Source organism: Pteronotus mesoamericanus, unplaced genomic scaffold (assembly GCF_021234165.1).
Source record: "Pteronotus mesoamericanus isolate MK-2021 breed Mesoamerican mustached bat unplaced genomic scaffold, CSHL_Meso_final contig_163, whole genome shotgun sequence".
Classification (NCBI taxonomy): domain Eukaryota; kingdom Metazoa; phylum Chordata; class Mammalia; order Chiroptera; family Mormoopidae; genus Pteronotus; species Pteronotus mesoamericanus.
Genome location: NW_026555064.1, coordinates 10114455 through 10128152, shown reverse-complemented (window position 1 = coordinate 10128152; position 13698 = coordinate 10114455). Strand labels below are relative to the sequence as shown.

Sequence of the window (13698 nt, the reverse complement as noted above, 5' to 3'; positions counted from 1 at the left end):
TTTCATTTCTAATTTTTTGGGGGGCAATGGAACCCTTCTTGGCTAGATGTAGGTGACTGTATGGCTTTTACACAAACAGAAGTAGGGGGTCTTCTTACGAAACACCCTGCCCGAGGTCAGAAATTAGATACTGGGAGCCCCGTTGGCTCTCAATTTTTCAGACCCTGGGGACAATCCCATCCAAGCAATTACTGTTTCATTGATGGTACCCTCCCACTTTCTATAGGTTTGGAACTTTAAAAAATCATTTTAAGGCTCAAAATAAGGAGGAAAACATCTGCTATATCAGAAGGTTTGTGTTCCCTCCTCAAATTCATATAGGAACCCAATCCCCGATGTGGTGTTAGGAGGTGATTAGGTCACGAGGGTGGAGCCCTTGTGACTGGATCAGTGCCCTCATATAGGTGACCCCAGAGGGTTCTGTTGTCCCTCCAGCCATGTGAGGTTACAGAGAGAGAAGAAGGTCGTCTGTGAGCCAGGAAGCGGGCTCTCAGCAGACCTGAACATGCTCACGTCTTGATCTTGGACTTTGGAGCTCCCAGAACCCTGAGAAATAAATGCATGTTGTTCACACTACCCAGCTCACTGTATTTGTTGCTGTAACAGTCTGAAGACTGCTTATAAGACAATATCCAATTAATTTTACAAAAAAGCCTATCTGTTTGTTCCTTTATACTTCTAGTGAATACTAAAGTAAAGAGACTAAGGAGAAAATTAAGGGTGTTTGAAACAAAGCCTTTAACCAATCAGGTTGATTTTCCACTTCTACCTCACTCACCTCTTGGTGTGTAATTCGGACCCCATTATAAAAAGACATAACAGTGTTAGGTCCCACAGCGACCTTTGAAAACAGTCCTTCACCAGCACTGGAAATGAGAGATTCAGCAACATAAACCCTAAAGAGCAAAAAGAATCAAATCATGATTGTTTAAGTTTGATATGTCTTTGATGTGCTCCTTATATCAACCACCAAAATATCATGGTGGCTCCTGCCTCCCAAACATTAGTTCATAATAATCCAGTGAGGGAGGAAGGAAGGCAGAAAAGTTAAACCACAATATTTTGGCATTGGAAACTAAAGAACTGGCACTTATGTCCTTTTTAAGAGTGGTGTTTAAAATATGCTCTCTAGTAAGAGGAGGATTATGATACATTCACTAATCAATTCGGCTCATTTATTCATATATCAACTCACCTTGATAAAAGGTTTTAAAACATTTTTAATGTTTTTAGTAATGTAAATTTTCACTATTTTTCTGGACAAATAAAACATTTTCCAAAGTCAATTAAAGCTGTTCCCAAGTTTGTCAGTGCCAAATAGGAGGGACTTTTAATTAAGCCACAGGATGAATGTTTTACATGAAAGAGTCACAAATAGTCGATAAAATCTATCCAATAAGCACTTCCCAACAAAGGAGTTTATACTGGGTCAGCTGACTATGACCCAAGGGGCAGATCTGGCTGCTGCCCATTTTTGTAAATAAAATTTTATTGGAACACAGCCACATTTATTTGTTTAGTATTGTCTGTGACTGCTTTTGCGCTACAAAGGCAGAGCTCACTAGTTGCAATAGAGACCCACAAAACCTAAAACATTTACTGTGGCCCTTTACAGTAAAATGTTGCCAGCCACTTGTTTTATAAGAAAATAACACTCATGAACTGGATTGAACGAGAGAGTACATGTTCCACCAACACCTATCTCAGTTCTTTGGGCACTGTGATGTCACAGCTGGTGCAACATTTGTTGCATGGATCTCATGCTTATTTTACAGACTAGAAGGCTGAATTATTGTTTCCAGTTCCCTCCTTGTCACAGAATTACACCTCCTGCCGCTTTGCCATGTGACCTTGCGGTGTTTCTTCAGAGCTGGCAGAGGGTATATCCCCGCCTGACTGGCTTTGGGCTTGGCCGTAAGATCTGCTTCCTACAGCAACGTGGGCAGAAGTGATCCATGCCAGCCCTCAGGCATCAAGGAGCACGGCAAGTTTCTGCCAGCCTCCTCCAGGGTTCCCATGCACCCTCTCAAGAAGAAGGTGGCTTGGGAGGCTGCTGGTCCTCGGCCTGAATCTTGGAATGAAGACATGGGAAACAGACCTGAACCCAACTTGAAACCTGGAGCCCAGCCTAGTCCAGCTGAGCTGCGTTGAGCCCAGTCAAGAGTAGCTGAACTTCAGCCAACTCCAGAGCCAGGAGCATAAAGGAAAAGGTTTGCATTTGTCAACCACTGATCGTTTGGATATCGTTATGCAGCATCATTACAACGACAGTGGCATTGTCATAATCACAAAAAAGACTGATATATACCGTGATGTACTGTTGTTTTGGGGCTAACAGGAGACCAGACCCCTCCCTTTGTAAATGGGCCAGAGCCTCGTGTCAAGAAAGAGACCATTCATTCATTGTGACATTGTGGGGTCAGCCCTGTCAGTTAAACTAGGAAAAAGGCCTGTTTCTGAGATGGGAACAGAACAGAGATTGAATGGAGCCACGCTCTGGAAGCCAGGTTTCCAAAAAGTGCGGCCAAGAGAAAACCACCTGCAGGTGGCGCTCTTACTCACCAACTGGCCAGTTACTAGGGAGTAAGAACCCCAAGCAGGGCACCAAGAACCAGGAGCTGAGTTTAGATAAGATAGGAAATGGAGCAGGACTGCATACTCCGGGAGTGAGCTTATAGAATCAGACACTTGTCACTTAGAGGCTGGAATGTTTTTATGCTTCTTAGAGTTTCTTCGTTTCTCTCCTACTGTCCCTCAGTGAATAAATTCCTTTGTCCTACAGACCCTCTCGGCTGGGCTGAGTAGGAAAGAAGGCATTCTGCTGCCTGGCAGGCTAGAGCTTTAAAGGGTGCAAAACGCACCCTGAGAGGCCAGCGTGTGGCTGCAGCACAAACTGTGACACCAGAGCCCCGGGAAAGGGGACACCTGGGCAGGGCATTGCTGGCTGACTCCCTGGCCTGAGCGCCTATGTAGAGGTTTTGTTCTATGGGCTGTTCTGTGCTTTATGAGTGGAGCAACTCCCTTACAGGGACAGATTTTATATGAGAATGAAAACAGTCTTCTTCAGAATATACGAGCATTTTTTTTTTACGGTCAGGAACTCGGCCTGAGCAGAGAGCCACCGAGGACCACGGGCTCCCACCACTAGAGTTATGTAACTTCACACAGACAGTGCTATTCAAACCACAAGGAAAAAAACAAATACCTCTCTGATTCATACGGATCTGGGAGAAGAGCATTGGTAGAAATGCAAGACGAAGTTGACTTGTCGAAGTGGAACACCGAACCTAAGAAGCAAACAAAAATCTCAGTAGGGAAAGCACTGAAAACATTTCTCTCTATCCATGGGACTGGAAAGAGTTAAATGACAAAAAATGCTATTCAAGTTCTGCCAACTAGAATGAAATTCTTCAGTATCAATGGGCAGCTGTTAGGTTTGCTCTTGAGTCTCAGATTCAGGTGTTAATGAAAGAGCCATTACAGGTACCTCTTAAAATGCTATTTTTTCTTTTGAAATTTCTGTATTCAAATGGTTTAAATGGTGCTTGTGTAATTAAATTTTTTAATCCAGAAAATGCTTTGTCATGAAATTTTGAAATCTCTCTGGTCAGATCAGATTGGATAATGGTTTTAAAATTTTCTTGTGGTTTTCCTCATACTAGACACAGGCTGTAGAATCCAGTTGCCCAGCCCTGGCTATGGTCTCCTCCCCTAAACACAAACATTTGGCTTCACCAGAGTGAAGGAGAGCAGAACCGCTGTTGAGGAAGCATTTACAAAGTCATCCTATTTCTCTTAAAAGTGATTCAGAAGCCAATTAGTAATTTATTCCGGAAACTACAGTCTTAAAATTAACAACCGTCCTAGAATTAACACTGGTTCTCTGCAAAGAATGAGCCTCCAAGGATCCTCCCGGAGCACAGTGAAGACATATGATGCTCCAAAGGCTAATGAGTAAAGAAACAACTTTTGGAACTGAGGGCCGACTCCTGCAAAGTCAATTATTTTAGGCAATAAGGCATCACAAATAATTCCATCAAGCAATTCCTCAGTGGTTCCCAATGGTTACCAGGTCTTCTTTCTGTTTTGTTTTGTTTTTTTAATATAATCAAAACACAAAATTAATGTCTCAAACTAAAAGACAGAAAATGACCCAGTCAGTCAGTGTCTAACTAGGAAACAGACCACTTGAGTGCGGCAGAGAGAGAGAACTGAATTCAGGGTGTCAGTAACTCGGAGGATGGAAGAGCTGAGAAGCCCGACAGGGCAGTGCAGGGACCAGAAACTGCCACGAGCAGGAACCACGACCCTAAGCCAGAGGGACAAAGGCAGAGCTGGGGTTCCTGAAGCTCTAGAGCTGGGGTTCCCGGAGCTAGAGAGCTAGGGCAGCCCAAGGACACGGGAACTGTGGGGACCTTCCTGGAATCAGGAGGCAGGCCGGTGCTGGCGACAACGCTGGACAGACAGGGCTTCTCCCTGCTCCCTTCCCTCTTGTGTCGCTGGCCAGTGCCTCTCTGTGGCCTAACCCAGAGGCGCAGGGGCCTGGGAAATGCAGCCTGCAAGGGGCAGGTCCCTGCGTTGAAGTAGGGCTGGAAACGGCCGAGGCAGGTGTCTAAGAGCACACACCTGTGAGCCCGCTGGTAACGGACCAGCACACGCTTCACTAAAGGAAGTTAGTTCAAAAGAGAAAAAAAAACCAACTCGGCACTTTTTAAGCACTCTTTTGTGGAATACATGTTCTATTGTACAGAAATCCTTCTATGAACTTCACCTCCTTCCCTTAGACCGACACTTTCATGGCAAATACACCAAGTGCCAAGCAACAGGAGTAACATCTTCCTGCTTTCAAGGAGTCGATGGCACCTTTTACAGCACTTGCTGTCCCTTCCTTCACTCCTCTAGGCAGCTTGATGCTCCAGGCAAACAGAAGGCATCCTTAACTGTCCCTCCTTCTCTCTAGTTTGTACTGGAACCTTTAACCAGAAGCCATTCCGTCAGCTGGAATAGGAACTAGCCAGGGACAGGAATTCCTGTGTGCAGGGAAGAAGACATTCCAGCCAGAGGCATAATGAGGAAATCAGCAAGAAGGAAGTGGAGACCCAGAAGCAAGTAGTTTGTGGTTACAGAGGCATAAGGAGAAAGGGTAGGGTGGTGAGGTCAGGGGGAGAGGTCAAGGAGGAGAGGTCAGGGGGGAGCCAGGTCAGGAGTGTTTCAGGTGAGGGATTTGCATTCCGTTTTCTGCCTCTGCCTCCTCCCCCAGACACTGGGCCAGACGGCCACATGTCCCTGTGATATGTCAGCTAGTCAGAGTTCAACAGATGTCGCTGAACGAGGCAGTGGGGGAGAAATGGAAGTGGCAGAACATTAGAGATCTGCGCATGGCTGCTTCCGAGCAACCTGAAGGAGCCACCGTTCCTGACTCTCCTGAGACCCAAACTGTTCAACAGTCCTTTAAAGAGCTGAGGTCTGCCAGGATTTTGCCAACACACCCCACGCCTTTTTTTTTTTTTTTTTTTTTTTTTTTTTTTTTGCCTTAAGTTAGTTTGAAGAGGGTGTTTGTTATTTGCAACCGGGAGTTCCAAGAAAAACCATCATTCCCCTGAGAACTATCACTTTCACTTCCCAAAATCTGTTTCTTACTAATACCAAGAAGAATGCAATAACAAGGACTTCCATTACGGTATTGTATGGTAGGTGCCAAAATCTGTGTTTTATAATGAAGAAACAGGTTCTGAAAAGATAAATGAAAACATGCCCAAGAATATAATACAGTAAATGTTGGAGCTGAGACTCAAATTAGGTGACTTCCCCCTACCCCTGTCATTACTTATTCTTTTATAGAATTTTAAATTAAATTTATTGGGATAATATTAGTTAATAACATTATGTAAGTTGCAGGTGTATAACCTTATAATAGAGCACCTGTATTATAAGGTTGTATACCTGTTCACCACCCAACGTCTACTCGTCTTCCACCGCCATATATTTGATCCCCTTTACCCTCTTCACAAATAAGGTGACACTTAAATCCAAGGATCTTGCCACTAAAAATACTGCCACTTCTGAAGTTTTAAAATTGGCATCACCAATTGGGATCCTCTGGTCCAAGTCTCCTCATTGCTAAACATTGTGATGCTGTCTCCTTTTAGAACCACATGTGAAGAGCACAGATATGATATTAGAGTCTGAAGTTCAACCATTACTGTTTCGCTTAGAAATTTTTGCTTTTGGAATAATTTTAAATTTATAGAAAAGTTGCCGCGATAGCACAGAGAGTTCCCAATGCCCCTCATTGTTTCTCCTGATGTTAGCTTTTCATGTCATATGATATGTTTGTCAAAATTGAAAAACCAGCACAGCTACATTACTTTTAACTAAACTCCAGCCTTTATTCAGCTTTGACCAGTTTTCCCACTAATGTCCTTTCCTGTTCCAAGATCCAAACCAGAGCCCCGCATTGCAATCAGATGGCCTTAATTTTTAACTTAAAACAAAGACAAAAAAATGACACATTTAAGACAACCTAAGTTGGACCTAAATGCAAAATGCTAGATTTTCTATTTTTGGACAGGCTCCCTTTGGAGAATCTCTACAGATTATAAATAGCTGAAGATTATTTGGGCCTGTTAACACAGACATTTATTATCTTTTCTGCTTTTTTCCTGTTATAACTTAACTTGGACTGGAAATACACTATTACTGTGGGCCAGGCAAAGAAGGGGACTTCTGTCCAGTAAGCCCTAACCGCCTGCTCTGGACCAGCGCGGCCCACCCGACGCCCGCCCAACTTACTTCCAGGCATCAGCTCAAAGTGAGGCCGTCCTTCCTCTGTGGACGTCAGCATGGCCAGCTTCCCTTCTATCATCTCCCCGTCAATGAATTTTCCATAAAGGGCCGTCCTCTGGTCGGGGTACACGTAGGCGATCTTCTCGCCAGTCATCTCCCCATCTTCATTTACTTCTCCTACAAGGCTGCCTCCATCCTGACAGGAGAAACCAAAATCCAGAAACATTATATATAGTATTTATCTATATGCACGAGTTTAAGGAACTTCTCGTGTGCACTCTCATTCTTACAGCACTCCTGTGGGTCAGGACAGCTGAAGAACTCAGAGCTCTTCAGATGAGGGAGGAAAACATGGCGCATGCCTCTCCATCCAGCCCCACGCGAACAGACTGCTAGCATTTGTGTGTGTGTGTGTGGGGGGGGGTTGGGAGCACAGAGCCCGAGACCGAGCATCAGAGGCTGAGTTGCCCTTTGTCATCCTGAACAAGTTACTGATTCTTGATCTGGTTTGTTATCTAAAACAGATGTGTCATATTTGTAGTATTAGTTACATACAATGAAGAAATGGAACTAGTGTTATTTTGGGCCATTAGCAAACGTGATGAGGATCTGTAGCAAGACAGTCTTACCTACTACCCACACAATCTCACTCCTCAATGTTGACTTTTGGATTTCTGGTCAATTAAGAAAATCTTTAGTTGAATGCACTCAGCTAATTTAGTGTCTGTGAGTAAAGAGAGTTGGCTGCATTTTCTAAGAGATAAGCTAAAGGGCTTCTGGATACTGCCTTTCTGAGAATCCCATACCATCACTCTTTTGGGAGTGAGAAGAAAAAGTGAAAAAAGATCAACAAGATGGCACTGGCTTCCCCATCATGCCTTTCCCCCCACTTTTCTCTATTTACTGCTTCCTCTGGCCTCCTTCTTGGAGAGCAGCCAGCCGGGTGTCCTCGCTAATGGCCATTTACCCCCTTCTAAGGGTCATACTGCTTTAGGGCGGAGGCACTCATAGAGTTCTGTGTCCTGGTAAGTGCTGGGGACACAGTAGGTGACCCATAAGCCTTGTTCGAATTGAGCTGGGATACCAAAAAATAATCTAAAGAATAATAAAAAATAACCTAATCTTAAGGTGCAAGAGATGTTTTCTTTCTTCTTCTTTTTTTTTTTTTTTGCCATGCCAAAGAGCCTTATGGTGTAACTTTGAAATGTGGGTGTGATATAACAACAGTAATGCCAGGACATCTTCCAAAAGCTTGATTATATCCCCAACTCAGAGGTTCTAGGAGCAGCTACCCAAAGCCAGTGACATAGGGTGACTTCCGAGTGACCGCCACGCTGCTCTTACTGAGAGCCAACAGGCCTAAGGAGCATCAGGTACATGGTGTGTGCGGTTCCCCGAAGCCTAATTGTTCTTTGGAGAAAAAAAAAGTTATAAATTAAAAAATGAATCACAGCACTTCCATAGAAAGAAAAATACTTGGAAATGTTTTTCACAGATAGAAAGTGCATTAGGGATATATTATTGCTGCTTCTCCTCCTGAGTTAATTCTTAATAACCCAGCATAACGGGGATGATACTCTTTGCAAAACTGGCCTTTGGGCTTTCAGCGATCAGCTGAGCTGAAGGGTGTTAGAGTGTTCTGCTTCTTACGCGCCGGGAGGGATATAAGCCTTTGCTACTCTTCATCCTGTCCTTTTAGGGTCTCACTTTTTTTTCCCTTAAGTGCTTTAAGCTTCTGGTTTGGGGGCGGGAAGGCAAATGCATTTATTTGTCTGTCTGGAATGATAAAACAGAGATTCTTCTTTTACCTCCAAAAGGGGTTATGAATTTTTCTTTAAAAACTTTGTCAAGTTTGTAAAAAAGTTTTACCTGTTCCAAGGTAAAATTCTGAAAGAAGGAAACTCTCCTTAGGGTGAGCTTATAAATACTGCAGGGAGAATCATTAGGTTTTCCTCCCCTTGTCCCTGCTTGGACCCCATGTCCCAAAACTTCCTTGCCTGCTGTGTCAGGGTGCCAGGGAAGAAGCTCCTGATCTCTCCCCTCTGCTCACCCACCGACGTCGCTGGTGGATAAGGGGTTAACAGGATCAAGCTGCGGCCCCCCCACCCCCGCCTGCCCGCACGTGGGGCCTGCGGTTTCAGCCCCTCCCCAACCCCCATCCCCAGGCTGGAACTGGCAGTCCCGGCAGGCACCCCTGTTCTGCTCCTGTCTTCCCCTTGGGGAAGCACCCTGGGCAGGCCCTGCTTTCCCAGGGGAGATGAGCAGCTTCCCAGCTGCTCCGTCTGCTGCTGAACCAGGTGTCCGGCTCAGAGGGGAAGGCAGGAGCCCACACCACATCTCCAACCCGGCACTGCCACGATGAACCCACGCTGTGATCCCTGACACCTCCGCCTGTTTCTTATTAGTTCACTCCGAAGCTGAGAGCAGAGGGGTGGGCTTAGTCCCCTCCACCGCCAGCAGGCACTGGAGATAAAGCAAGTGTTATCAACCAGGTTATTTTGAAAGCTTGTAGCTCCCCAGCGCTTCCTTCCTAAGGGACAGTCTTCTCTTGGCATTTAATAAGATAATAGTTAAGGCTAAAAGCTAAAATGTAGCTGCACGTTTAGGTTTCAAACTGCAACTACATTGAGTTAGGTGGACCCATTCATGTACTGCATTTTTTCTCTCATCTAGGCACTTCCATTGATCACAGTGACAAGCAAAATGACAGGTAGTGGGAGAATCTGCTAACCCATGTTCTGCGTCTCTCCTATAGCCATCTTTAAGCAGGGGGTTCCACGTGCCCTGACTTCAAGAGTCACTGTCCTATCAGCAGCAAGATGTGTACTCTGCCTATTCATGAAGCCAGAAAGTGTTAGTCTTTCTGAGCTGCTAAGTGCCTCCACCACTTCCCTCTTCCTGCTACTTCTAGGTAGCATGAAAGGACTTCTGATCTATTGCAGATCCTACCAAGAGCATGTGTAATTATTTTAAAATTGTTTTTACAATATTCTTTTCTTGTGGCCTGTTTGTAGAGTATAACTTATCTTTTAAGAACAATAATGTGTCGCCCTGGCTGCCGTGGCTCAGTGGATTGAGCACCGGCCTGCGAACCAAAGGGTTGCTGTTGCTAGATTGATTCCCAGTCAGGGCACAGGCCTGGGTTGCAGGCCAGGTCCCTGGTTGGGGGCGACCGGTTGACTGGTCAATGTATCTCAAACACATTGATGTTTCTCTCCCTTTCTCCCTCCCTTTCCCTCTCTCTGGAAAATAAAAAAGATCTTAAAAGACAAGAATAATAATGTGTAAGTAGATTTGGCTGGGACTACTTTTCTCACTACACATGTAATAGATACTTGCTTTTATTAATACTTTTTAATTATAAGATAGGGTTCAGAGTAAGAAAAAAATGTATTTTCACAGAAGCTCTGGACAAAATAAAATATTAGATAAAACATTTTCTAAGGTCTATTTTTGGAAACATTTTCTGGAAGTTCACTAACAACAGATGGGGATATTTGAAATGCAAACAAAAATTAGAGCATTAATTCCAAACCATGGGTTTTGACACATCTTTTTGCTCTAGTAAACTCCAGAATATCATAACATGTTATCAAATACTCAAAGGCAAGTTAATTTTAATCACCTTAATTTAAGCAATATAAGTCATAAAGCACCTAATAGTGTAAGGAGCAGGGTTATAAAATCAAGTAATACAGTGTAGTAAATCCAAAGAGATGGGGAATTGCTGGATTAGTTCTTATGTATGAGAAACAGAATAAAATTAAATGCAACAATGAAAGAGATGGCACCATCTCTTTCTATATTATAGCAAAAGAAATATTTTAGAAAATGATGTATTTTTGTCTTTATTAGCAGTACAATTTAACCAATTTGTCTCAATTTGCTTCAATCATGATTAATCATTCTTTTCCAAAATGACGCTGAGCAGGAATTCATAGTGGGTGGAAGGGCCAACAAGCTAAGTCAACAGCGAGAGGACGTAGCTCCTAGACTCTTGGCTTCAGCTGCTGTGACTCTCAAGTTTCACAGCTTCCCGTTGCCTTACAGAGAGAATACAGCTGACTCTTGACTGTGAAGAGTCAAAGCACTGCCTTAAAACACGCTACTTTCCAGCAAAACGAGCAGTCGCGAGGCTTACTGGGTAATATATCCAGCACACTCCATGCCGGATGTTATCTTTGTATTGTCCCTTGAAGATCAGCCTCCCGTCTGTGTCGTGCTCCTGGGCCGGCCCGTTGAGCTCCCCGTCCACATAGGTGCCCTGGAGAACGCCCCCGTCCTCATAGGTGTACACGCCCTGGCCCTGCAGGGCGTCGTCCACGTAGTACCCCTCCAGGGTGCTGCGGGAGAAGGGGGAACAAAAGGAATCGTCAGGCCACGGCTCAGCTCTCCAGAAAGAAAGGATCACCTCCGAGCACCACTGACCTGGGGTCAGTTCATCCTCCTGAATGCGGCTGGATTGCTAGAAAAAACACTGCGAAGGGTTAGGAGCAGAGAGGGAGAGTTCATTCCTAGTCTCCTGGTTGCCTTTGACCCATTTTCTCTGCTGGAGGAAGTACAGAAGGAAGAAGCCACAGGTGGGAAGTGAGAACAAGCCTCATCTGAGTACGTTTCCAGACTGGGTGCCGATCTCTACCCGACAGGAGAGCTTCTGGCGTCACGCTCTCCACGGAGAAGCCACTCAGGCCTCACTTGCCTCAGGGGTGGCCCAGAGTCCACTGGCAGACTCAGTGTCTTTCAGGCTCGTATAGAGCGTCTCCAGTGATGAGAATGTGTAAATGTCTACGTATTGGTTTTAAATCATTAATGTACTATTTGTCAGTGACAGCCATCATTGGTATCCAATCAGAAGAATCCCCTTCCGTCTCTTTGGAAGCTGTGCAGAAGTCTACTGAAGTGTGTGTGTGAGCACGTGTGTGATCATGGAAAATGGGGGCAAGTAAGGAAAACCGCGGGCTAAACCTTAATAAGGTCCCCAGCGGCCTGGCAGTGTTGGAGACCCACAGTCCTAGAGCAGAGGGATGCTCACAAGGGTGCTCGTGGTGACTTGACAAGTACCTCTCCACCTCTCTCTCCTCAAAAAACACTTGCAGGATTTCAGCAACGTGTTTTCAGTGTTAGCCTCACAGAGGCCAGCACACCATGAAACTAACCACCACAAACTCCTTTCACGGCCTGAGATTTGGAATAGGGGGAGGCCAACTCAAATTATTTTTTGAGTTTAAAATGTGAGATGTTTAGCAACAAAGACAGTTTGATTATTTGAACATGTGCAGGTAGCATATATTCATTAAGTCAACTAACAAACATTCACAGGGGGCCTTCTAAGAAGTGAGCGTGGTGTGAGGTCCTAGAGAGCCCAATGCACTGCGTACTGGTGACAGGTGGGACGGAAGGGACCATGAGGACTGAGGTGGCTGCACCTGACTGTGCCTGGTAAAGTCTTGTCTCGCTTTAATAAGTGACAGAATGATCTGTAATTATTAACTGAAAAGTAGAGTCCAAATAACGCTAGCCTCTGATTACATTGTAATTACACCATTTGTAGTCTCCCAAGGAGATAAATAGTTCTTTCAGTTTTGTTTGTACTATGAATGACAAATAGGCTTATTTTAAAGTGCACTTTAGCAGAACTCTTGCATAGATCATCAAAATTCTAAATCAGCAAGGTTGGAATTAATGAGATTTGACTGCCATTAGACTCCCACAATTAAAAAAAACTGTGGTGAAGGATAACTAATCAACAGACATAATGATGCAATAAATATTGCGAAAAAACTCTTTTATCCTTTATCTTCATTTTTAGGATTGCTGGAGAAAATACAAGAAGCTCAATTACTTCTGAATTTGAGATACACAACAAATAAATTTTTAGTGTACGTATGCCCCAAATATTGAATGGGACATCGTGACACTAAAATATTTTTGTTGTTTACCTGTAAGGCCATTTTCACTGGGCGCCCCGGATTTTTATTGGCTAACCTGGCAACCAGATTGACTGGGTTCTTAGCAGCGTTCAAAGCTGAATTATGTGTTGGGCAGAATTAATCTGCCAATATCTCCCAGGTTTATGATCGACTGTACAAGACAGGGGTCTTGTGAATCAGCTAAACAACGATACGGGCTTAGACATATCCCCCCACCGATATCCAGCCGCTTGTGCCTGGCAACGAAGCTCATTCTTATTAGTATCATAAGATCAAGAATAAACGGCTATTTCCTCTTAGCCCAACTGACATAAGACACCCAAAAGCAAATGCTTGAGGCATTGGAGAGCAAAACTTAACTGCATTATTTTCAGCACCTGCCACAGGAGACAGCTTCGCTTTCTGGGCAAATATATTTACGGTGGCTTGGATAGCATCTGAAGACAAAAGGGGCATGTTTCCACACTGGGTCCTCCAGAGCAGTAAAAATGACATGGCCTTGAAATCCTCTGCCATGCAGGCAGTAATATAAAAGCTCAGTGCGATGTTAAAGGAGCAAACCTTTCTTTCCAGCTCTTCGCTCCCCCAGAGGAGGGTGGCAGGCCATGGCCTGCCGCATGTTTCTGTCAGTACAGTGTTCCTGGAACACGGCCGTGCACACTCCTTCCCGGATCCTCCCTGGCTGTTCCCCTGTTACAACAGCAGAGTGGGAGAGTTGCGACAAAGACTGTATACGGCCTGAAGAGCCTAACATACAGACTGGCTCACCCTGTACAGAAAAGGTTTGCCGACGCCTGCTCCAGAAGCCTCTGCTCACGGCAGCTCCCTTGCGGGCCAGGGCACACATCTGTCTACGCATGCTGGCTTCCAGACTGCGTTTTCCTCGCTTCTCCTCTTTAAAACAGACCTGCCGCACTTTTAACCCCCCTGAGGATACAGTCAGAAAAAAATGTATGGGCCACCCTCTCTTTGACCTAGACCC

The 13698-nt window shown here is 44.7% G+C and overlaps 1 protein-coding gene across 1 annotated transcript in view; it reads right to left on the bottom strand.

The window, feature by feature from the left end:
• Positions 1-13698, bottom strand: part of SETD7 (SET domain containing 7, histone lysine methyltransferase) — a 40574-nt gene that overhangs the window by 11843 nt on the left and 15033 nt on the right. Inside the window, exons 3-6 of the mRNA XM_054563020.1 lie at positions 10928-11129; positions 6793-6982; positions 3206-3287; positions 779-896 (exon numbers count right to left, since the gene is read on the bottom strand). Of these exons, the coding sequence (XP_054418995.1) occupies positions 779-896; positions 3206-3287; positions 6793-6982; positions 10928-11129 (592 nt within the window). The remainder of the gene's footprint in view (positions 1-778; positions 897-3205; positions 3288-6792; positions 6983-10927; positions 11130-13698) is intronic.